This window comes from Chamaea fasciata, unplaced genomic scaffold (genome assembly GCF_029207755.1).
Source record: "Chamaea fasciata isolate MVZ Bird 193981 ecotype frontalis unplaced genomic scaffold, bChaFas1.0.hap1 SCAF_12, whole genome shotgun sequence".
Taxonomy (NCBI): Eukaryota; Metazoa; Chordata; class Aves; order Passeriformes; family Sylviidae; genus Chamaea; species Chamaea fasciata.
In genome coordinates, this window is record NW_027094097.1 from 14,877,901 (window position 1) to 14,900,853 (window position 22,953).

The following is a 22,953-nucleotide window of genomic DNA, read 5'->3' on the forward strand; positions in this document are numbered from 1 at the left end:
GCAGAGGAGCTCCCTTGTGCTGGGGGGATTCCTGGGGGAGAAGGGAATCTCTGGGATGCATTGGGCAGTTTTAGGCTCTACCTAAACTCAACTGTCTGGCCTGAGGGAGCTCAAAGAAAAGGAGGTCAGGCACAGCCAAAGTGGGTCTGTGAACAGCCTGTGTCGGTACAAATCCGCCTTTCCCAACAGTTTAACTTCATTTGTGAAGGGAAAGTGCAGAACGAAACCCTGCTTGGTGCCACTCTAATTGCTCCAAGCCACAGGAGCAGAGTCAAATACCATGACTGCATCCAGCAGACGTGAAAATAATTGCAAAATGCAGCCCCCCTTTCGCTGTCTCTCTGGGAAGGGGTGGATCCAGCCCTGTGCTTCCCAGGGTCAGCCAGGATGGGCTCTTGCACAAGCCCCCAAGCCTCAGCTCCCAGCAGCTCCCAGGCACCTTCCCAGGAGCAGAAGGGATTTCTCAGCACTGTCCTGCTCTGCTGAAAGCCCCAAATGACCCCGAGAGGCACGGGCAGAGCAGGAAGCAGCTCTTGCTCAACAGGATGGGAAGAGCACAGGACAAACACATGGACAGCAGCACAAACACATGGACAGCAGCACAAATGCTCAGTGGGAGTTGAACCAAGGCAGCAATAAAGCCCTGAGTGCTCTTTCCTGGCCCATAACTCACAGAGGTGTCAGGAGGAGGAAGCAGATTTCTCCCAGTGCTGATAACATGGCACGGGAGAGCAGGGGAAACAACAGTCCTGCTCCTGCAGGGATTACTGTTCCCTTTCCTTGATTCCAGGTAGAAGGTCATTAATTCATTTTGTTTTCTCTTCTTTAGGATAAAGACCTTGGCTTCCCTCCTCTGTTAAACACACAAGGGGCTTCCCCAAAACAGCAGCTTTTCCCCCATGGAAGTCATGCCAGGACTCACACACCTACCTGTAGGGATTTATCATCTCTTCTGTCACAAAATTCAAGTAATTCCTGTAATTTCAAAAGGACAGGGGTTAATTCTTGTTAGTCCATGGCATAAATGAAACCCTCCAGTTTAACTCATCTGCACAGGCACTCCAGGAGGGGCACAGGCACTGATCCTGTGGGAAAACTTAGGATGGCTGATGTCCAGGGCCAGGCTGGACAGGGCTTGGAGCAAGCTGGGATAGTGGCAGCTGTCCCTGCCCATTGGATCATCTCGAAGGTCCCTCCCAACCCAAACCATTCCACAATGAGGATGGCTACAAGTGGCCTGTTCTCACAACAAATTGAACAGCAATTTACTGCTCACAGGACTGACAAAGGAGCCCAGCAGGAGCTTCAGTTTGGAACTGGAATAAGGTCACTGTGGAAGGAAGAGGGGGCTGTGCCTTACCATCCTCCATAGGCAAAGAGGCCGCTGTACAGAGCCAGCACGATGTTCCCCACGCCCAGGTGGGTGCCCTCGAAGGATTTCTCAGGGGTCAGGCTCTCCACATCACCTGCAGGACACAAACCCCACTCAGCACCACGGCCTCTGAACCACCGAGGCCTGCAGAGAAACCTGGAGGCAAGAGCTGCTCTCAGCATTAAACCATCTTAATTATCACCCTGCTGCTTTTTGGGTTGTGCTGAGCACGGACACGTTTTCCCTCCAGTTTTCCAGGGATCAATCCAGCTGAGTTCATCCCCAAATGATGACCCCAAAAGCTCATCTCAGGCACAGCCTGACTCCTCCAAACCTTCTCACGCTGCGACGTGCTGTCACCAAGGTGATGTCCCAGAGACATCCTGGGGACCTTCCTGCTGCAAGATGCTTTTGCAAACAGAGATTGTTAACGTTGTCCTCTCAACTCAAGACTGCTGGCCTTTGATAAAGCCCCAGGATTTCCTGCACTTCCACCAGCCACCCAAACCCCCAGAAACCCAGGATTTCCTCCGGTCCCACCAGCCACCTGATAAAGCAGAGGCCTGTGGCAATCCCTTTGATTGAGGGAAGTCAGGTTCTGGGGCTTTGGATATCACAAGTCACCTTCTTTAGGGCCTAATGATCAAAAGTTCCTGTTGTGGATCTGCTTTTGAAAGAAAAGCGCCAGAAATAGAAGATTTGATTGTGCCTCTGGTCCCAGCTCTCCCCGAGCAGCCCCCAGGTTTATTTATTTTGCTTTCAAATGCTCTGCAGTTGTTTTGTTCCCTGTCTTTGATGCAGGGGCTGGCTGTGGGACAGGGATGGCAGAGCCACGCTCCCAGACGGAGCGCAGGGAATGTGGTGGGATCCAGAGGGGCACCTCTGCACCCAGGGAGCCCTGGGGGAGCCCATGTGATTCCTCTTAGGGCACAGAGCTCTCCTAATCACCCCAGCAACTGCATCACAAGGCAGTCAGCAGGGCCTGCAGCTTAACCCTTCAGCCCTCGGCACAGGGCACCCAGGAGGTGCTGCTGGAAAAGCTCAGGGATGCTCCAACGGCAGGAATTTTCCCTCTGGATGGCCTCACTTCTTGCCTCACTCTGGGAATTCCCCTCCCCTGTGCCACTGCTGCAGAGGCTGGGTGACAAACGTGAGTGTACCAGCCCTGGAACAGCTCCCACTCATACCCCCAGTGCTGGGAAAGAAAGGATCCTTCCTGGCAGCACCATCCTGGAGCATCTGCCACTCATGGGGCTGCTCCAAACCTCTGCCAGTGACCTGGAGCTGCCCTGTGTGGGCAGAGAGCTCCAGCTCCTCTTTCCTCCTCCCTCCCTCACCCTCCAGCTCTATCCTGATCCTTTCCACCCTGGGCATTGCTCCTTCTCCTTTCTCCTTCCTGCTCCCGCTGAATCCTGACCAGGGCAGAGGGATATTCCCTACTACAGCATGGGAAATGCTCTCTGCTCCCCAGGTTGCCCAGGGAACCGGCATCCCTCTGTCTTTCCCTGGCTGCAGTCCCCTCATAGCTCCTTGCACCAGGAAGGTCTTGCCTGCATCTCCCTTGGGATGTGCTGAATGTATTTGATGCCCTGGAGCCTGTGATCCTCCTCAGCAAAATGCAGCAAAAAAAAATCCTTTCTAAAAACACATCTGAGTGCAACAGGAGAGCCAGGAAATGCAGGGACTGATAAAAGGCTGAGTGTAAGCTCAGTTCCTGCCTTGCAGGTTCTGCACAGAATCCCAATTTAGCCCAGGTGAATCAAAGGGCTGAGCAGGAGATCACATTCCACTGCATCCCTCGGGCTCGGCTCTCCCCACCTCAGTTTTCTGCCCTTCCTGAATAATTACCAGTCTGGTCCTTTCCAGGCCTTTTGTTTTGGGAATAAGAGACACATTTTGTTCACAGTGACCTTACTTAGCTACTGCAACAGCACATGGATGGACTGGGAGAGCAGGAGGCTCTCCAGCATTTCAAACACCCCTCAGGGTATCTCTTCTCAAAGGCGTCAGGCTCTCCATGCTCCCACCCTGATCCGTGGATCATCACCTTCAGTAGCCAGGAGGATGCTCCCAGGTGGGAGCAGCACAAGCACCACTCCATTTCTTGTCCACCAGCTCTTCCAAAATCCTCCTTCTGTCTGTCACAGGCAAAACCCTCTCAGGCCAAATGTTGCTTCTCCTGAGGCAGCCAACACCTCACCTTTGGGAGAGTTGGAGCTCCCCAAAACCTCCCAGTGAGTTGTTAAATTTCCCATTTCTGTGCCCCAGGGTAAAACGGATTTACCAACATGTCAGGACACAATTGAATATCCAGAGGAGTGCCCATATCTCAGCATAAAAAGAAATTCTTCCTTGTATCTAATTAAACCTAATCTAAACCCTTCCAGTTTAAAACCATTCACCCCTCAACAAGCCCTGCTAAAAACCCCCGGAATTATTTCGGTTTGATCCTAATTTGGACCTTTGATCCAACCCCACCCTGTCAACCAACGCGGGGTGTGCTGAGGGAGGAGAGTGCCTGTGCTGGACCACGTACAAAACCTCCCAGACACTCCATCCTTCAAGCCTCGACAATTGCAGCCCCCAGGGCTTTTGGATCCGCAGCCTTTGGATGGAATCAGGAGTTCCGAATGTGCAGCTGAGGCTGCCAAGCACGGCCTTGGGGCATCCTGAGCTCATCCCCAGCTCCTCCCGGGCTCCGGGCACTGCCCTGCCCATGCCCGGCACCCCGGAGAGCCCCAGCCTGGTTTGAGCCGCCTGTTCCACCCGCACTCTGCTCTACAATTAACCAAATTAAGGTAACGAGCTGTGACACAAAGCCCATTTGCTGCTCCTGCAGCTGCCAAGGCTGCGGTAATTGTGCCGGGTCAGCCGGGGCCCTTCCCTCAGAAACGTTCATTTGCTCCCCAGTCGTGTCTAGTCTGGTTTTAATAGCGCAGCAATCTTCTCCCCCGCACAAAGCATCGCGGGGTAATTAAATCTTTTCAACTTGCCCCGACAGCGAGGAGAGGGAAGGCGGCCATGGGGAGAAGGGGCCCTGGGCACGGGCTGTCCGTAGCCAGAGCCCCAAAGGAGGAGATGCGCTCGGCTGCTGAGGCATTTCCTGGGAAAGACAGCGGGAATTCAGGGGACTGAGGCAGGAAAAGAAGTGTTTGGCACCTGAATAATCTGCAGCAGGAGGCTGCTGTGATTCAGAGGGCAGGGTGTGGCAGCTGTCCCTGCTTCCCTGTCCTTTTCCTGCTGCCACGCTTCGGGAACGGGAGGATGAGGAAGGAAGGAGCCTCCCTGCAAAGGTCCCTGTGGGAAAAGCACCGCAGGTGGTGGCATTTGGGATGCCAGAGGGACAGGCAGCAGCAGGAATGCTGTCCCTGCAATCCTGCTGTGCCCTCAGGAGGGATGTTCCCTATCCAGGGATTTGGCTCCACGTGCCAGGGAAGGATCCTCGGTGGGAGTCAGGGGCGGGATGGGTGGGGAACATCCCCCTGCTCCGGGCTCCAGCCTCGAGTCCCAGGCTGTGGCCAGGACTGACCATGGAATCCTGGAATGGTTTGGGTGGGAAGGGACCTCAAAGTTCATCTCATCCCACCCCTGCCATGGGCAGGGACACCTTCCACTGTCCCAGGTTGCTCCAAGCCACATCCAAGCTGGCCTGGGACACTTCCAGGGATCCAGGGGCAGCCACAGCTTCCCTGGACACCCAGGGCCTGCCCCAGGGCACGATCCAGCCAGCTCTGCCATCCCTACCCCAATACTGCTCGTGAAAAGCTGTTTAAAAGTGATCTCGTGGCTGGAAATCCTGAACTCTGCTGGGAGGGTTCTGAAAGTACCAGAAGAAGATTCAGACCTTCAGTGAGCAGAGTTTGGCTCTTCAAATGCCATTTTTAGTGCTACAGGTGCAAGAAAACGTCTGGCACTGTGGGCTTGAGACATCTGGGTGCTGCTCTCATTTATCAAATCACTTTTGCTAGGAAACACCCCTTTGGCCTCTGGCTTTCTCCCTGGGGGTTATTTGAGTAGTTTCGAGTTCACTTCTTTTTTTTTCCCCTGCCTTTTTTTTTATTTTTGGTGAAGAATCCTGTGACTGAGAGAGAGGGAAGGAAAAGTGACTTTCTCTTCCTTTCCTCCCAGGCTTGGAGCACCCTGAGACAGGGGAAGGTGTCCCTGCCTATGGCAGGGTGAGACTGGAGGAGCCTTGAGGTCCCTTGCCACCCAAACTATTCCATGATTCTACAAACAAATTAAAAAAAAAAAAATAAAAAGGCCAAATTAAACCCAAACCTCCTGCCCAGGCTAAGCTCTGCACTGGAGTTAAACCTGCCTGCTCTGTCCTTAAGTGACCCCGTGCTGCTCTGGCAGATGCAGCTCTGCAGCCCTGACAGCCCAAGGAAAAGGAGGCAGGGAGAAAAATGCTGCTGCCACCAAACAGCTCCTGGAGGCACCACAGAGCAGGAATTTTACAGCCAGGAGAAAGAAAAGGGACAATAAATAAAGGGACAATAAATCCAATAAAAGCAATTCAATAAAATCAGTGTTAAATTCTATCTCTCAAAGTCCCAAAGGCCCAATTCCAGGTTTTTAAGGCAGAACTGCTGCTGAGAGATCACAGCAAGGGCTGGAGGTGCACCCCTGCTCCAGCTGCCTGAGGGCAGAGAAACATTCCAGAAACCCTGAGGCCTCATCCATAGGAAAAAATAGATGGAAAATGTCTGTGACATGTTTTTTTCTAGGGTTTTTTGACATCAAAACCTTTCCTGAACTTCCTCACCTGTAAAAAGCATGAGGGTGTCCTTAAGAAATAACCGGATTTTTTGACCACTGCACACCTCAGTCAGTTTTTAAGAGGTTTTAAGGTCTGGAGAGGACATAACCACAGATCTCTGTGTCACATGCAGGGCAAAAATATCCCTCAAACCTGCTGTGCAAACCTTCTCCATGATCCAGTCCCAGATATCCCACTCCCCAGCTGAGGAATATGGCAAAAAAAAACCCCACCCAGTTGGACAGAAAGCAAATTAAGAGAGAGCTGATGAAATAAGAGAACCAAAATAAATCTAGTTCCCACAATACTGGAATGAAAAAAAAAATCTGATTGTCTCTATGTTTTAAGTTGTTTCTATTATTTAATGAGTTAATTCTATAAGTAAGTTATTTAAATAAGTTATTACTTATTTATTTTAGTTTAATTAATTTATTTCTGTTATTTCCAGGCTGTAATCTGGGGGCCATCCACAAAGTTTTACACACCAACACCCAAATCCAGGACTTTTCAAACCACACATCTCCAGCACCATGAAGGCTTTGAAAAGTTTCATTTTTTTGGATTAATAAAGTAATTTCATCCCAAGCAGCTCAGTTCCACTGAGTCAACCTCCAAGCACTTGAAAGGCTGAGGAAGAAACCAACTTCCATCCTCCTCCTCCTCTGGAAAGGGCAGGGAAGGAGTGATGGGAAACAGCTGCTGACAGGGAAATGTTCTTTCCTCTGGGGCAAAATTGCCACAGAGTTTTTGTCCTTGAGAGACTCCTACTCTTTTAAAAATCAGGAAAAGAGCCAAAAAGAGGATGAAAAGAGAAAAAGCCAAAAGCTGGAGGTCAATGCAGAGGGATTTCTGCAAAATCACAGAAATTTCCACGTTTGAGCAAAAAAATGTGGTGTCGCTCCTCTGGTGTGTTTATGGATACTGGGAACACAAACCAGCAGTGGGACAGGAACCAGTAAAACCAGTTCACAGTCCAGAGCACCCTGGGAAGAATACACAACCCCATTCCCCCTGAGACAGCAGCCCCAGACAAACCAGCTGGGTGCACATCCCACCCCAAAACAGCTGCCAGCTTAGATGGGGTCACCAAGACCATTGGTGGGAAGAGTCCTCTTGCTCCAAAAAAAAACCAGCACTGGAATGGGCACAGGGTGTGGAAATGTGGCTCTGTGTGGGACAAAGCTGGAGGACAGGGCAGTGTTTTCCCACTGTCAATGCAAACGAGAACTTTTGTGCTTTCCTTGAATAAAAAAATGAAGAAAAAAAGCAATTTCTTGCTGTATCCCTGCTAAAGGCACGGAGTCACCTGGAATGTTTGAAAGGAAAAATGGAGCAAGGTGCAAACAGCAGGTGGGAGCTGAGGAAGGGACAGGAAAGGAGCTTGCATGTCCTTAAGGACTTAGCAGAGAGCTTGGAACTTCCCTAAGGAGATTAATAAAATCCATGTTGGAGCCCAGGCAGAATCCCAGCTGTGGGATTCTGGACAAGCAGGAATGTGTGATTTGGGACAAACTGTGATCCAGGATCTGCTGTGGATCCCAAGGATCCCACTCTGATCCAGGCTGGTTTGAGTGTTGGGTGCTCAGGCAGGGAGGTAAGTCTTTGCTTACAGGTGTCACTGTCCAGGAATTGCTTTTGATCTCCCTGCCAGGTGGATCAGCAGGAAAATAAATCACATGGAATTCTCTGCCCTGCAAGGTCTGCACGGCCACAAACACCTGAAACTGCAACAAACTTCAGAGGAAGTAAAACAACTCCTGGGACACAGGAGGGGAAGGTTACTGTAACAAGGCAGAAATCCCTTCTGGGTTACAGGCAGAAGTCAAGGGAAATCTCATGGCTTTCCACCTGAGGAAGGAGGGCAGAAAGTGGCTCAGCCTCCCCCAAAAAGGCCAAAACAACAGCACATTCAGAAGATGCAAATGAAGATTGTATCTGCAAACAAAGCCCAGCTGTAAAGATCTTCACGGTAAAATGTGAACCAGCTAAAAGAGATTTATCCTGACTGCTCCTTTTCCTCCTGGGAGAGAACCAAAGAGTCCAGCAGAGCAGGCTGGGGAGCTGGGCAGAGGGAGGAGGTGTATTTTGTGATAAGCCTCAAACAATGTCTCTGTTGAGTGTCTGCACTGAGCTGGAAGAAAATAAAACCTCTGACAAAGCAAGAAATTCTGCAAAGACAGCACTGGCTCCCAGAGCTGGGACAGGAATTAGAGACCCACGAGCACACACAGACAGTATTCCCTGGAGATTTTATCCCCTTTCAGCAAATAAGGACGGGACTGTTCCCCAAGAAACATTTATTCCCACAAAACTTGCACAAAAAAACCACTTTGGTTCAACTGTGAGTTAATCAGGTTTGGAACAAACTCAGATGGGTTTGGGACAAACCAATGTCCCTGCTCTGAGAGGATTTTATGGGTGCATGAAGCAAACCAGCAGAACCACCAGAAAATTTGCTTTATCTTCCCATTTTTATCTCCTTTTCCAGGTGCCAGTGCCAGCTGAGAGCTCCAATCTCTCTGCTCCTCACAGGCTCTGTGTCCCTGGGTGACCCAGAGCTGGCCTGAGCCACTCCACACCTGGAACAGGATGAAGGGAACTGTGCAGGGGGAGTTTGTGGAAGGATTAAGATGACTGAGAGTGGTTTGCACATGCAGATAATTCTCTGTGAGCAAAAGGCCACGGGTTACAAAGAGATTTCCCAGTACAGCAGCACCAGCATTTTCACTCCCTGCAATCCCAAAGGGAGAAGCCACAGTCTCTGTGTAAGTGGGAAAGACTTGAAGTGGTTTCAGGAGCACGGAATCAAGCCTGGCAGTGATATAAAATATAAAACCCCACAAATAAAAACCAAAATTTCAGCAAAGCTGGAAACATCCCCCCAAGCACCTCAGAGAACTGGGAGGTTTGTAAAGCTCTGGAACACCTGGGGTTGGACTCCAGGGCTTGTCTCTCATCCTGCTGTATCTGCACAGCCCCAAAAGGAGAAAAAAAAAGAACAGGACTCACCTTTTGCCAGCTGCACGAAGCCCAGGATGATGATGAGAGCCAGGGCCAGCAGCTTGGCCGCAGCAAAGGCGTCCTGCACACGGGTGGCAGCCTTGACACTGTAGCAGTTGACAGCTGTGAGCAGCACTGAGGGGACACACAGGGACAACGTCAGCACCCAGGGAGACACACCAAACGCACCAAAAATCACAAGGAATCTTTAGGTGGGATATAGGGAAGGAATTCCTCCCTGGGAGGGTGGGCAGGCCCTGGGTGCCCAGAGAAGCTGTGGATCCCTGGAAGTGTCCAAGGCCAGGCTGGATGGGATTTGGAGCACCCTGGGATAGTGGGAGATGTCCCTGCCCATGGCAGAGGATGGATTGAGATGTTCTCCAAGGTCCCTCCCGACCCAAACCATCCTGTGATTCCATTTGGCTAAAACAACCAACCAGAGCCTGTTCCCAGAAGAGAAACTCCCTGACAGCTCTGCAGCCTGACACTTCTCAATTCCACCCTTCATTCTGGCAGTAAGTGGTTTGAATCATGTTTGAATCATGCCTGTGGTCCTTGGGACATGGAATGGCACTGCTCCATTGGAAAACACTCCTGAGGGCTGGAAAGGACTGACTGCACCCCTCAGCACCAAAGTGCCTGGCCACAGTCCCCGTCCCATCAACCCAACTTAGCACTGCTGTTGTGTGGAAACCCTTCAGGGATGTCAGGCTGAGCCTCCAGGACTGATCTGTGGTGGTTTTATAACCACAGCCCCCCAAAGGCTCTGATCTCCCAGCAAGGCACTGCCTCCCCTGCAGGATATCTTTGCTGAGAAGCTCCTGCTGCCCACAAGTTGCCCTGTGCTTAATGCAACTACTGGGGCCTAATTCCTGATTTTTTTTTTTTTTTTGCCACATTCCTCCCCCCTTCTCCTCTGTATCCTGCTCCTGCCAGTGTGACTTTCCTGCCAGGCACAGCCTGAACCAGGCCTTGATTAAAGCCTCTGCTCCTGGCTGAGCTTCACCTGCTGCAGAGCAAATAACGGCCAAGCTCTGCTGCCCTCACAAATCAGTGACTATTTTGGTGCCTTGCTCCCTCCCCAGAGCCTGCTGCTTGTTATGGACACAGGCAAATGTCCCCCTGAGGGTGACATGTGCTGGATGCCCTCCCTCCAGCCCAGTGACCCCTCACTGTCCCCTCACCAGCAGCTCAGGGAGGAGCGGATCCCAAATCTCCTCATGGAGCTGGAGGTTTTGCCCTGCAGGATCCTTTCCCAGTTCTCCCAGCCCTGATGCAAAGGCTCTTTCCCAGAGCCTGCAGCTCCTTTTCACAGGAGCTGCTGGTCAGAGCCAAACAGCTGCTCCCCAAAACATCTCAGTGCCTCTCCTGAGGCTGTGAGCTGGAGTTTAGAGTGTCTGATCCCAGAGTGGCTGGGGTTGGGAGGATGTGACAGATCCAATCCCACCCCTGCCACGAGCAGGGACACCTTCCAGTGTCCCTGAGTCCTCCAAGCGCCGTCCAGCCTGGCCTTGGGCACTGCCAGGGATCCAGGGGCAGCCTGTGCCAGTGCCCCAGGATCTGATGGCTCTCAGGATCATTGGCTCCTTCCCCACCCTCCCATCTCCAGGATCTGCTGCCAGTCCAACACAGGAGAGCTCAAAGCGTGGAGAAGTGAGAGCTGGATGTGCCAGGAAGGAAAGCACATGATCCAGCCCATCCCACAGTCAGCTGTCACTCAGCCGGCAGTAAACAAGGATTGGAGATGGATGTTGTGTGGTGCCCTTGGAGCACCTTGGGAGTGTGGGTGAGACTGAAATGATCCTGAGCTGGTTTTGGGGAAGCAGAGTCGTGCTGGGGTCACAGGACAGCACGAGCTGGGCTCTGGCCAGGGGCAGGGCTGAGGGATGGTGGTGACAGATGTGCCACAGCACTGTCCCTGTGCCAGGCCCCTCCAGGAGATACAGGGACAGGCCTGGAGGGCTCCCAGCCCCTGGAGCAGCCCTGTGCCTGTGGGGCCACAGCTCTGCCCCACAGAGGGACCCTGGGACACGGCTGGGGACAGGGCAAAGGGACACGGTCAGACAGCAGCGAGGAGGAAACACTTAACCAAGTGACGTTACAGGGGACAAGGAATGTCACCCAACAAAACTCAGCCACACTGCAAGCACCTCCAGTGAATCCTCACGGGCAGTGAGCTCTAGGGCCAGGATTCCCTTTGACCAGTGATTATGCTAAAAATAAATCTGCCCTTGTTTACAGAGGGATATTTAAAGGATGAGCTCAGCCACCTAAAACCACGCTGCTGCTGCTGCAGTGAGGACAGCCCTGAGAGGTGTGGCAGTGACATTCCCTGCCCCATTTAGGCATTCTGTGTCTGTGTCAATAACTGCTTCGCTCCCACTTCAACATGGATTTTTAGGGGCTGTTTTCCCTGCTCTGGTTCTGTACAGAGTCCCCTGGAGGGTGGTGGTGAAAATAAAAGGCAAAAGTTTCCAACACAGTCGAAGTGTCCGCGTTCAGCCCAAAACCCCCATCAGTGCCAGATAAACAGACTCCCTAAAAATGAGAATATTCTTTGGAATAAGAGAGTAAAGAGGGCAGGAAGTTTCTGCCGTGGCCACCAGTCAGAGCCCTTCCAGTCACATTGCCTTTGCTTTTCCCACTTTACAATAATATTTGTCTTTCCTAAAGGAGCACAGTGCAGTTACTCCACTTCAATACCTCCAACACACGAATGGCCAAGAATCCCCCAGTCTCGCCCATCAGGAAGAATCCCACAGACAACAAACAGGATGAAAGCTTTTCCATAAAACTTCAGGACAAATTCCAGTGGCTGCTGAGCTTCTCAGGAGGCTGGGATCTCTTAGGGCAGCAAGTTTGAGTGCTTTGATCCCGGATGCTGCCCTGCCAGGCGGGGGCTGTGGGATCCTCCTGGCAGCGCTCCCTTCACCTCGGCTGGATGGCTCCAGGAAAAACAGGGCAAAGCTGCACAGTTCCACCATAAATCAGGGCACTGATACAGAGATCAGGCTGTGCTGCCCTCATTCCTGCAGTGTTTTCCTAAGGCTCCAGGCCCTGGCAGACAGCAGCCAGGCAGAGCTTTGGAGTGACCCATCTGGGCCCGGGAATCATTCGAGGAACAAGGATTTCAGCCTGACCTGACGTGCCACGGCCTGGCTGAGCCAGCAGCCCCTCTCCAAAGCTTTACATAATTGGGATAATAAGTGTTAGAAAGCTGAAGGGATGGCACATGGACAGGCAGTGACTTTTCATAGAATCCCAGACTGGTTTGGGTGGGAAGGAACATTAAAGCTCATCTCGTTCCAATCCCAGGGGCAGGGGCACCTTCCACCCGCTCAGGTTGCTCCAAGTCTATTCCAGCCTGGCCTTGGACACTTCCAGGGATCGAGGGGCAGCCACAGCTTCTCCAGGAACCTGTGCTAGGGCCTCCCCACCCTCACAATAACAAAAGTTTTCCCTACATCTAATCTAGCTCCAGTTATTTTTTACTCATCACTCTGGCAGGAGAGATCCTGGTTTTTGCTCTCCAGGTGTTGCTCATCCCTCCACCCCTCCAGGGACTGCTCCAGCCCAGCCTCATTCCCAGGCAACTCAAACCACAAAGGGAAACTGGAGTTTCTAAACACACCAGCAGGTCTGGCTTCAATATTTCCTCCGTCCTGCAGTCCCTGCTGGCTTCAGGCATCTCACTGAACCTGCTCCACTGGCACTCACCTGCACAGCCAGGGGATTCCCCAGTCCCGACAGGAACAAGGACAAACTGATTAGGCCAACACCAGACCCAGGACTTTACCCCCACAATTCTCACTTCACAGCTGTATCCCTTTGAAGTCGCCTCCCAAGCTCCTTCAGACACAATTCCTAGAGGACAACGGGAAAAAAAGCCTGCCAAGCAGACAGATGGATCAATCCCACCTAGGACACATCCAGGATAAATGCATGGAACAACAGCTGCTGGGTGCCTGGGGAAAAGGCAGGATGGGGGAGAGCTGAGGCTGTGCCCAGAGCAAACACAGCTACACCTGGGCCCGCCACTTCTGATGCAACAGCCTTGGCAGCATTCCTGGCAGGGAATGCAGGGCTGCAGCTTTCCCAGGATAACGGAGTGGAGATGGGAGATGGGGAAAGAGCCAATTCCAGCCCCACAAGGAACTGGCTGGGGGGGTCACAGGAGCTTGCAGGTGAAATTTCTGGAATGAATTCCTGAGGTACTGGCACAGCTGCATTCGTGCTGCTTGTGGGGTTACAGGGACATTGCACAATGTCCCTTTTGTCCCTGATTTCACCTGCTGTAGCATTCCCTGGGCCTGCCCTGTGGCGCTGCCAGTGTGACTCCATGTACACCTCTTGAACACGGATAGATGTGTGGAAGTTGCTGCCTTTAAGGGACTAAACTCATTACCTTGCTCTTAATTCCCACAGGATTCCTGTCTGTGGTATCACAGGACCCAGTGGTTGGGAAGTTGTGGAAAATAAAGGGAAAATGAAGGGCAATCCCCTGCAGCAGCCTCACTGCCAGGAAAACAAGGCCTGTGAGCTGTTCTGCCATGCCTGACTCTGTAACTCACGTACCCAAAGTGCCTGGCCCTTGCCACTGTAAGATGATGCTCCCATTTACCATCTGCCACTGGGTGATGCTGATTTCCCCTCACAGTTAGTCCCAGAACAGCTTCAGCTCCTTTCCCTTCTCCATCCCACAGCAAAGGCTGCTCCTTTCCCTCCCCAAGAAGTGCAGGTGACACTACAGCAGTTTTCTCTCCTTCCAGCCCTGGTGAAAGGAGGTTTCGGGCAGAGACAGGACAAGTTGAGCCTGTGGGACCAAGGGACAAATCCCAGGGATGGCAGAGCACAGGGAACAGGCACAGAACACTCCATGGCCTTTAGGGAATTGCTGCCTGAGCCCACCAAAAGCTGGAACACAGAGTTAATCCACACAGGACAAATCAAAAAATCAAGTTATACTGGCTAGACTGGATTAAACTCATGGGAAAATCAATTCACCAAGGCAAAACCACCCCACCAATTTTATATTTCCATGGCTGGGATGCCACAGTGCCCCCCAAAAATCTGTGGTGACTGTTTCAAACTGCATCATTCCAACATGACACAGGTAAGGTTTGGGATATTTCAACTTCACAAGTATTGACTGAAGACTTTTGTGCCCTGCAAGGTGGGGAAGGGAAAAAGCAGAGGGGAAAAACTTTGCAGATATTTCTGTAAGGAAAAAATCCCTAGAGAAATTTAACACCCAGGGCAATGAGTCCAGGAAAGGGAAAGGCCTGGGCGCACACGAGGCTGTTGGGAAGCTCTTGGCCCCAGAGCAAACGTGTCTATATTAAAATCTACTTATAATAATCAACATCCCTGGCAAGGCTTCCCAATTCCCTTTTTATTCCACTTCCCAAAACAGCAATCATGGAATGGGTGCATCAACAAAGGAGAAGGCAAACTTGCCCTAAAATATGATCCCTAAAAAAGGGATCATCTCCAAATCTACCCTGAGGCCAGGAGCTCTGGATGTCCCAACAAACAACCCCAGACACCCTGAACAGGTCAGCACCCCTATCCCTGTGGTGCCAACATCCCATAACAACAGTGGGACACACTGACACAGGAAAACTCCAAAGAATTCCACAGTGTTAGGAGAGGTGGCTCCTACCTGGAGACAGGAGTTGCTATTTTGGCTCCTTAGGAAGAAGGTTGTGATTTACTGCCAAGGTTTCCAGAGGACATGACACAACAGTTTTACCACAGGAGGACAAAATACAGAGAGAAAATACATGGAAAAGCTCTTTCTCCCTATTTCTCCTATTCCCAGCAGATAAACCATCCCAAACTAACTCCATGTTCACCTCACAGAAGCATCTTCCCAATAGGGAGCAGCACTTGCTGGTATTTAATGTGCACAGAATTCAGCTCTGTGTCCTGGCTGGAAAAACTGAATTTCCCATCCCTTGGATTGGCCACATCTAACCCTGGGACTATGAAACTCTCGGAATACTCCAAACGAGTGATGCTGCTTTCAGTGAGGCTCACCCTGCAGGGCTTTTCCACAAAAACCTTCCCAGTTTGTTCATGCTGGGGGAGAAAGACTCTGCATGATCTTGGTGATAACATAAATCATCCAAACACAGGAACATTTAATGGGATAATTGTTGGGAAAGCCAGGAGAGGGGTGCTGGAATGGCACTGGCTGCTCCCTGTGTGCTTCAAGAGCCCTCCAAGCTCTCATTGACTTCTGGATAGTCCTGCAAGTGTCAGAGCCTGTTTTCATTAATGCTGCTCTAATTAAACACAGATTAAAAAAGCAACCTCAGCCTTGCAGCAGGGATTCCACAGACCCCTTCCTTCCACTCCACTCCACCAAGGGCAATTTGCTGATGGAGCTTTAGTGCCTTAATCCACCTTTCTGGAGGAGTAAAAAAAAATAAATCTTCAAAGCTTCACACCCAGCTTGTCGTGGCTGATTAATTAAAAGCAGCAATGAACCCACGGCAGGCAGACGGGCCTTGGGTGTGTTTCGTGTTTGCTTTTCACCAGTTAATAGCTGCTGAGGTGAAAATCCACACACCTGGAAAAAGAGCTGAGTTTGACAGGTTGGAAGCAAAACCTTGATGTCAAATAAAGACATCCCTGCTTCCCCACAGAAGCTGTGATTTCCGGGTGGAATGCTGACACTGGATATTCCCTTCCAGCCCCCCTTGGATTCCTCCTCCTGCCCTGGCTCCCAGGTTCCTCTCAGGAGTGTCAGGCTCCTCCACAGGACAAATTCTCTCACTCCTGCCTCAGCTTCTGCTCATCCTTTCCCTCTCTGGCTGCTCTCAACAAAGGAGACAGATGGGGAATTCATCAGCATTCCCTGGAACTCCACCCCTGCAGAAGGAGCACCCAACAGCAGAGTTCAGGAGCGGTGAAGGAAGTTTAGATGAATGTTGAGGAAGATTAAAATTCCCTGGCTTTGATATTGCTGTGCTGGGGTGATTAGTGCCTGATTTGCATATCTAATTAACAAGCGAGACATGAATTCAGAAGCAAACTGTCACCCTGCTGATCTGACACTGAAGAGCAAGAACAAAATTCTAACAGCAGAATATCCTGAGCTGGAAAGGATCCACAAGGATTATCCAATCCAATCCCTGTTTTCCACTGTGCAGCAGGTTTTAGTTGTCAGGAAATGAGGGAATTCTAGAAGAAGCTGTGTGTGGCACTCAGGGTGTGAGGATGTGTGGGATGAACAGCTCAGGCACTTGTGGAACATCAAGAACCAGCTCAGGGCTGGGAGCAGCTTCATTCCTGGTCTCCCTGATCCACAGGGAACTCATTTACTGCACCACAACCCAAACCTGGGAAGGTGCCTCTGTGCAAGCAGGAAATCTGCAAATTAACAGTAGGAAATGAGGAATATCCAGGGCAGCTTTAATAAATCAATTTACACTTCCCATCCCTGAGCCCGCAGGGGGTGCACTGGTGATTTTTAGTGGTTTTTGTCAGGATGTATCAGTTTGGATTGAAGAAATGATCACACAAGTGGCAGCAGGATGGAAAGAAAACCTGAGACAGAGCACAGGATCCAAGGTTGAATTCTTTGCCATGTCCAGTATTGACACTGTAATGTGGATCATCAAATATGTAAATTCAGGACTTAACAACTGTCCCTCCACCCACTACAGACGGGGTAAAACTGGTTTAGATGAGCTCAGAAGGCAGAGAATTCAAATTATTCCTGGGTTTTCACACAAATGCACAAACTCTGTTTCCTGACCTTCCAATTTTTGGGTACCAAACACTCGGATGGATTTTGTGTTATCAGTTTGAAAGCATCAACCATCCAATCTCGCAGATAAAAGTGATGCTCAAGTTTCTGAATCTGCAGTAACCTACAGCCTGCAAAGTCTTCAGCCAAATTTTTGGGGAACATGAAAGGAGCCAGGCTAAGGATGAACAGCCTGACCCCTCCTGCTCCAGGAACACTTCCCTGGAGTGGATCCCCAGCTTTGATTTGGCAAACACCACAGGCCATGAAAGAAGCCCTGCATACCAACTGTGTGTAGATCACAATCTTCAAGGCACAAAATGCACATTAGCAGGTAAATTCTCCTTACCACCCACTGTGTTCTCCTCAGCACCTTCCACGGGAACAAAATTCCTTCTTCCAACCATTTTTTCCCTTTCACTCAACCCCATGATGTAGACTCTCTTAATGCATTAATTCACTCTCTGAAGCTCATGGTGGCAAATACTCAACAACACACGATTTATTCAACTGTTCAACAGCAGCAAAGTGGAAACAACTTCAGTTATTCCTCCTCTTAACACCAACTGTGCAGCCAAGAGCATTTTGAGTGGAGATACAAGCTTTGCAAGGAATAGAGCTGGGACTGTTCTGCAAGGCTGGGTTTTGGCTACTGCACTCCAGCCCCAGGTCCCAAATTCCTCTGCTGCTTCCCAAGCTGCTCTCTCCCCCATTTTGAGGTAACTCATTCATGTATGTGCTACAGTCTATGCACAAATAGGTCATTTTTTCTACTCTAGAGCTTTTGAAAAGAATAAAAAGTCTCTCTGTGGGCAGTTTGTGTTTGAACAAAGCTGTTTGTGAGTCCCCACAACTGTTGTGTGGCTCCCTGTGCCCTTTGGAGCAGATTTACTTCATTTATTGTTCCTGGGTCACGGTGTGGTTTTGGCACTGGGCGGGAGGGGGGGGGGGGGAATGAAAAGCTGATTCCAAAAATCAAAGTTCCAGAAATCAAAGTTCCCGAAAGCTGCCTTGCTGAACAAAGCTCTTGGAGCAAAGGAGGCAACCCCACATTTAACCCAAAGCATAAACAAACCAAGAGCCAGCAGAGCAAGGGGGAGCAGAGTTTTTAAAGGAGAAACACATGGGGGATGATGCAGATTTGGAGAGCTCCAAACCCTTCCCTTGGCGTTTCAGGACAAAGGTTCAAGAACAAATTCTGCCTCAGGGAAATCCTAATTGCTACCAAAGGAAGGCTGGAGACTTTTCTTGGAGGGGAGAAGGAGAGCTGGCTTCAAGGAGTTTCATGAACAGATCCCAACATGGGCAGGGCTATTTAACCCTGCACTGGGCTTGGATCAATAAAATGGGAACAGAGACTCATTTTTGGGAATGATCCTGAGGATGAAAAGTCACTTTTGGTTAGAAACACGTTCTCAAAGGCTTTGCCAGCTCCAGTCTGTGCTTGCACAGCAAAACTTTGCCTTAAAGGCAGCGATAAAACCTTAAATTGTGCCCTCATTCCTTGTGTTTTCAGCGAAGAACACAAATGCCACACGCACCCACGCCCCTCTCCTGTGTGTCCCTGAGGAAACCACAGTGCAGACTGGCAGCAAAGCTCGAAAATCAGATCTCCAAAAGGCAAGACACCCATCAGCAGGGCTATTCCCTGACCACTTTACAGCTTTCTAAGTTAAATGATTAAATTTCCCTCATAAACGCCCTGTGAGCTGTAAGAAACTTGGATGGAAACCCACGTGCCTGCCTAGTTACCTTTATATTCCTAAAATTTCAGCCAGGGACTGAGAAGTTTCAGTGTTGCCTGATGAAAGCACAACCCACCACCCTGCCTGTTATCAATCCTATAATTAGCCCTATAATTTACCTCCCAAAGCCCGGGTCAGGTTGGCCAGGAGACATTTCCAGACTATATATCTTCCCACAACGACCATGTGCTGCAGCTTTGGGATGCCTGAGATCCTTGGGGGGGGGGAAGGAATCCCAAACAATCCCCTGGGAAAAGGCAGCACCAACGAGCAGCTTCCTCCTCATCACCCAAAACGCAAAACTACAGAGATCACCTGGCTGTGGGTTTGTATAGTGGAGAAATGATTTATAAAGCCCTCACAAAAATTGTATCTTCTCCCAATAAACGTCTTTATGAAGGCATTAAATTGCAGTGGAGCAGAACTGATCGAATGGGAAATGAGGAGGGAAGAGGCAGGACACAGTCCTGGGTTTAAAGGATTGGGGATTTGGATGGGGTGACTTTGCAGTCACCAGAGGAATAGAAAATAGGATTTGAGCGGCAAAACTGCAGCCCCCAGAATAGCAGAGAGGTGATAAAAAGTGCATCGGGGGGATCTGTGTGCCCAGGTCGGCATCACCGGCCCCAAATTCATCCCACCGGGACTGAACTTCTGTGCAAGGCACCGCCCCATGGACAGAATGTTTGCTGCCAAAAAGAAACCCCACAAAACCAGGTTTTGAGCGCGGTGACAGTGCACACAGGGCCGGGAAATATCTCCTCTCACATCTGGTGCTGAAAGCAGCTCAGGGGCGTGTTCAGCACCAGGTTCTGGTGACAGATAATTCTCATCTTCACCAGAACCCGCACATCAGCGTCCATCCGTGCCCGGTAGAGCTTGGGGACAAGGGGATTTTACCCTGCCCGGGCACAGCCTGTGGGAGAGCACAAGAAATCCTATTCCAGCTCCCAGGAAAAATGCACGCTGCATTTCTTGCAGGCTGCTCGGGAATCAGAGAGGTTCACTAGCCCACAGCTGGCGTTTGGGGAATTTTGTGCTCAATTTCTTACGGCTGGGGGCACATTTTCTGCTGTGGCTATACACAGTAGCCAAAAAGAAATCCACCATGATGCAGCCAGCGTAGCACAGGAGAGATGGTGCAGGTATTTTGAGGAAGGTGATGGTGAGTAAGGAACCACGTGGAGCAGGACAGCGGGGACCTGCAGAGGGTCATGGAGTCATGGAATGACTTGGGTAGGAAGGGAATTTAAATCTCATCCCGTCCCTGCTCCGCTAGACCAGGATGCTCCAACCTGGATACTCCCAGGGATCCAGGGGCAGTCACAGCTTCTCCGAGCACCCTCTGCCAGGGCCTCCCCACCTTCCCAGAGAGGAAACCTTCCCCAAATCCCGCCTAACCCTCCCGTGTGTCAGCTGCAAGCCACCGGCCGCTACTTACGGACACACAGACAGGCCACCAGCTTGGCAGCCTCGTCGGGCACGGGGCAGGTGGGGAAGATGGGCTTCAGCAGGTAAGTGGCGAACACCAGAGCCACGATGTACTGCGAGGAGGGTCGGATGATGAGCAGCTCTATCCAGAGCTTGAGGAAGGCGGGCAGGGAGCCGTACACCTCCAGCATGTAGGCGTAGTCCCCGCCGGACTTGGTGATGGTGGTGCCGAGCTCGGCGTAGCAAAGCGCGCCCACGATGGAGAAGGCTCCGCACACGGCCCAGACCACGAGCGACAGCCCCGGCGAGCCGGCCTCCCGCAGCACGCCCGTGGGGGTGACGAAGATGCCGGAGCCGATGATGGTGCCCACGATGATGGCCACGCCGTTCAGCAGGGTGATGTTCCGCTGCAGGGTCACCCCCTCCGCCGAGCCGCAGGGAGACGGCGAGCGGGCACAGCCGTTCTCCTGCGCTCCTTCCAGCATCTTCTCCATCGCCTGCTTCTCATCCTCCTGCGCCAGCGAGGCGGCCGAGGCGGCCGGGCTCCGCTTTTTCAGCGTGTTGCGGGGGGAGCTGCCGCCGCTGGCAGACATGGTGACGGGAGCGGCGGGAGCAGCGCCGCGGCCACGCCACCTTCGGCCGCGTTTTGTTCCGGTGGCGGTGGGCCGGGCTACGTTCCGGGAGAGGAGGAGTAAGAGAAGGAGGGGAGCGGTAGAGGGGGATGCCGCAGCCTTGGGCCTCACAACGCTCTGTGCTCGGGCACCTCCAGCTGTGCCCGAGCCCCAAAACGGGACAGAAGGAGCCGAGTGCCACCCGCCAGCTCTGCCCCGGCTCAGCTGGGCGTTCGCAGCCCTTCTCCTCCCTGCGTGGGCGCTGTGTTCTGTGTGTTCCTGTAAAGGAGAACGGATCCCTGGGTACGGCCAAAGCCGCCTCTCCCAGTTCCCCCCAGCCCCACCCGGCCGTGTTTTCCCATCCCGATTCACAAGCGCAGGGCGAGGCCCCGGCGCTGCATCACCTGCACCTCTGCAGGGGCGCTGCGGGAATCGGCCCCTCCCGTCAGGCGCCTAAATGGCCAAGAAGCCTTGGCTGAAACAGAAATGATTCACCAATCTCAATTCTTACAGATGGCAAAGTCACTGAAAATGCTGTTTGCAAGACGAAAATATGAAATAATTCACCCATCTGGCAGTCGTGCAGGCAAAAAAGGCAACGCCTGCCTCACATCCATTTGGATACTACAATAATGCCCGAGGAGCCAATCCTTCAGCAAAATCAGATTCCCTCTTGCCATGGTGGGAGGAGAGGAGCTCAGAGGCTCCAGCCTGGAAGCTCTGATTGCAAACATTCCCTCTGAGGAATTCTACCTGTGAGGAGCCAGCGCTGCCACACGAGGAGCGGTGTACAAAGCTCCAAAGCCCACGGCTGGTTCATCCTCCTGCGGCAGCCTCTGGGCACGGATCACACAGGCACGAGGTGGGCTGCAAGGTTTTCTCCGAGAGAACTCCAGGGAAACGTGAGATCGACGTTCTGGGGGGAAAGGACACAGTAATTCCAGTTACATTTCATTTCCATCACCACCATTTCCAGCCATTCCAGAATCCCAACCTGCGCAATCCTTGGAGCACTAATCCAAACCTGACATCTAGTGGCTGCTCGGGGGCTCAGAAATCTGCTGCTGACTTTAGGTAAACATCCCAACTCTGGAAGAGAGCAAAGACAGAAATTACCTTGGCACTAATGAAGCACGTTCCTCCAGTTTTCAAGGAGAAATGGGATCCTGAAGGGACAGAAAAGACTCTGGCAATTAATTAAAAATAAACAACAAAACATTTATCGCAGGTTTTCTGTAACCCCAAAAGCCTTTTTTTTTTGTTTGTTCTTTACTTTACTAATTCACCATTAGAGGCCATTTTTGTTACTGCATTTCATGATTCATCCCAGGACCACGAAATCAGGAAAAGAACCAGATAGTTACAACATCTGGGATTATCCCTGGGTCAGCCTTGCTACATCAGGACCCAGCAGACAGGATTGGGACTGAAATTAAGTATTCACTTCAGGTGTTTTCAGATGAGTATTCAAACTCAGTTATATATTTGGGGGCTAATAAAATCATTTATCGAGGGATTTACTTCTCCAGTGCTCCAGGCCAAGTTCCTCATGACCTAGAACCAGGATTTCCTGAGCTGGAAGGGACCCACAGGAATCAGGTTCAATTCCTGGCCCCAAGAACCCACCACGGGCATTTGACACCTGATATAAACCCACAGACTTTTCCATGAGCTCTCACAAGAACGGAACAGAGTTATCCTGTTCTAATTCTTCCAAAAGGGAATTTCTTCCTGCTGAGAACCTGGAAATCCCAGGCTCCAGAGGCCCTGGAGCAGCAGCCACTGAACTGCCCTGTTCCAAGCCTGACTCTCGTGCAAATTAACCCATGGGAGTTCATTCTGCAACTGTTTTTCCATTTGTATTCCTGAGAAAACAGCGGCCTGGCATTGGGGCGTGTTCCCAGAGCGCTCCATATCTTCAAAGCACTTGGCAAATGCCGAGTGTTGTTATCAGCCGGGCCACAAGCATTAGCTCTCCTCAGGCCCCCAAGTTATTCCGCAGGATCTTTGAAGACTATTTGATTATCCAATCAGCTCTCCATGTGCTAACACTCAGAGCTTGGCACATCAAAAAGGAGGAGGGAAGGAATGATTTGTCAGGAGGACAAACAATGAGCAGGAGCAGGAGCAAATGGACCATTTGCGAGGAGATGTTTTGAACCAGGTCTTTGGAAAAGCTGCCTTGATCCAGGCACCCTTGCTGGCAGCAAATCCTCCGTTTCTTCAGCAAACACCTCAGCTGTGCTGATAAAAGAGCTCAAAGCTGCTTTCCCTGGCTA

The 22,953-nt window shown here is 51.3% G+C and overlaps 1 protein-coding gene across 1 annotated transcript in view; it reads right to left on the reverse strand.

Moving 5' to 3' along the window:
• SLC7A5 (solute carrier family 7 member 5) overlaps nt 1–22,070 on the reverse strand; it is a 33,761-nt gene extending 11,691 nt beyond the window's left edge. The window contains exons 1-6 of the mRNA XM_066194743.1: nt 21,791–22,070; nt 21,428–21,590; nt 20,074–20,953; nt 9,141–9,266; nt 1,361–1,466; nt 931–975 (exon numbers count right to left, since the gene is read on the reverse strand). Of these exons, the coding sequence (XP_066050840.1) occupies nt 931–975; nt 1,361–1,466; nt 9,141–9,266; nt 20,074–20,656 (860 nt within the window). The 5' untranslated portion in view covers nt 20,657–20,953; nt 21,428–21,590; nt 21,791–22,070. The remainder of the gene's footprint in view (nt 1–930; nt 976–1,360; nt 1,467–9,140; nt 9,267–20,073; nt 20,954–21,427; nt 21,591–21,790) is intronic.
• Between the last annotated feature and the right edge of the window lie 883 nt (nt 22,071–22,953).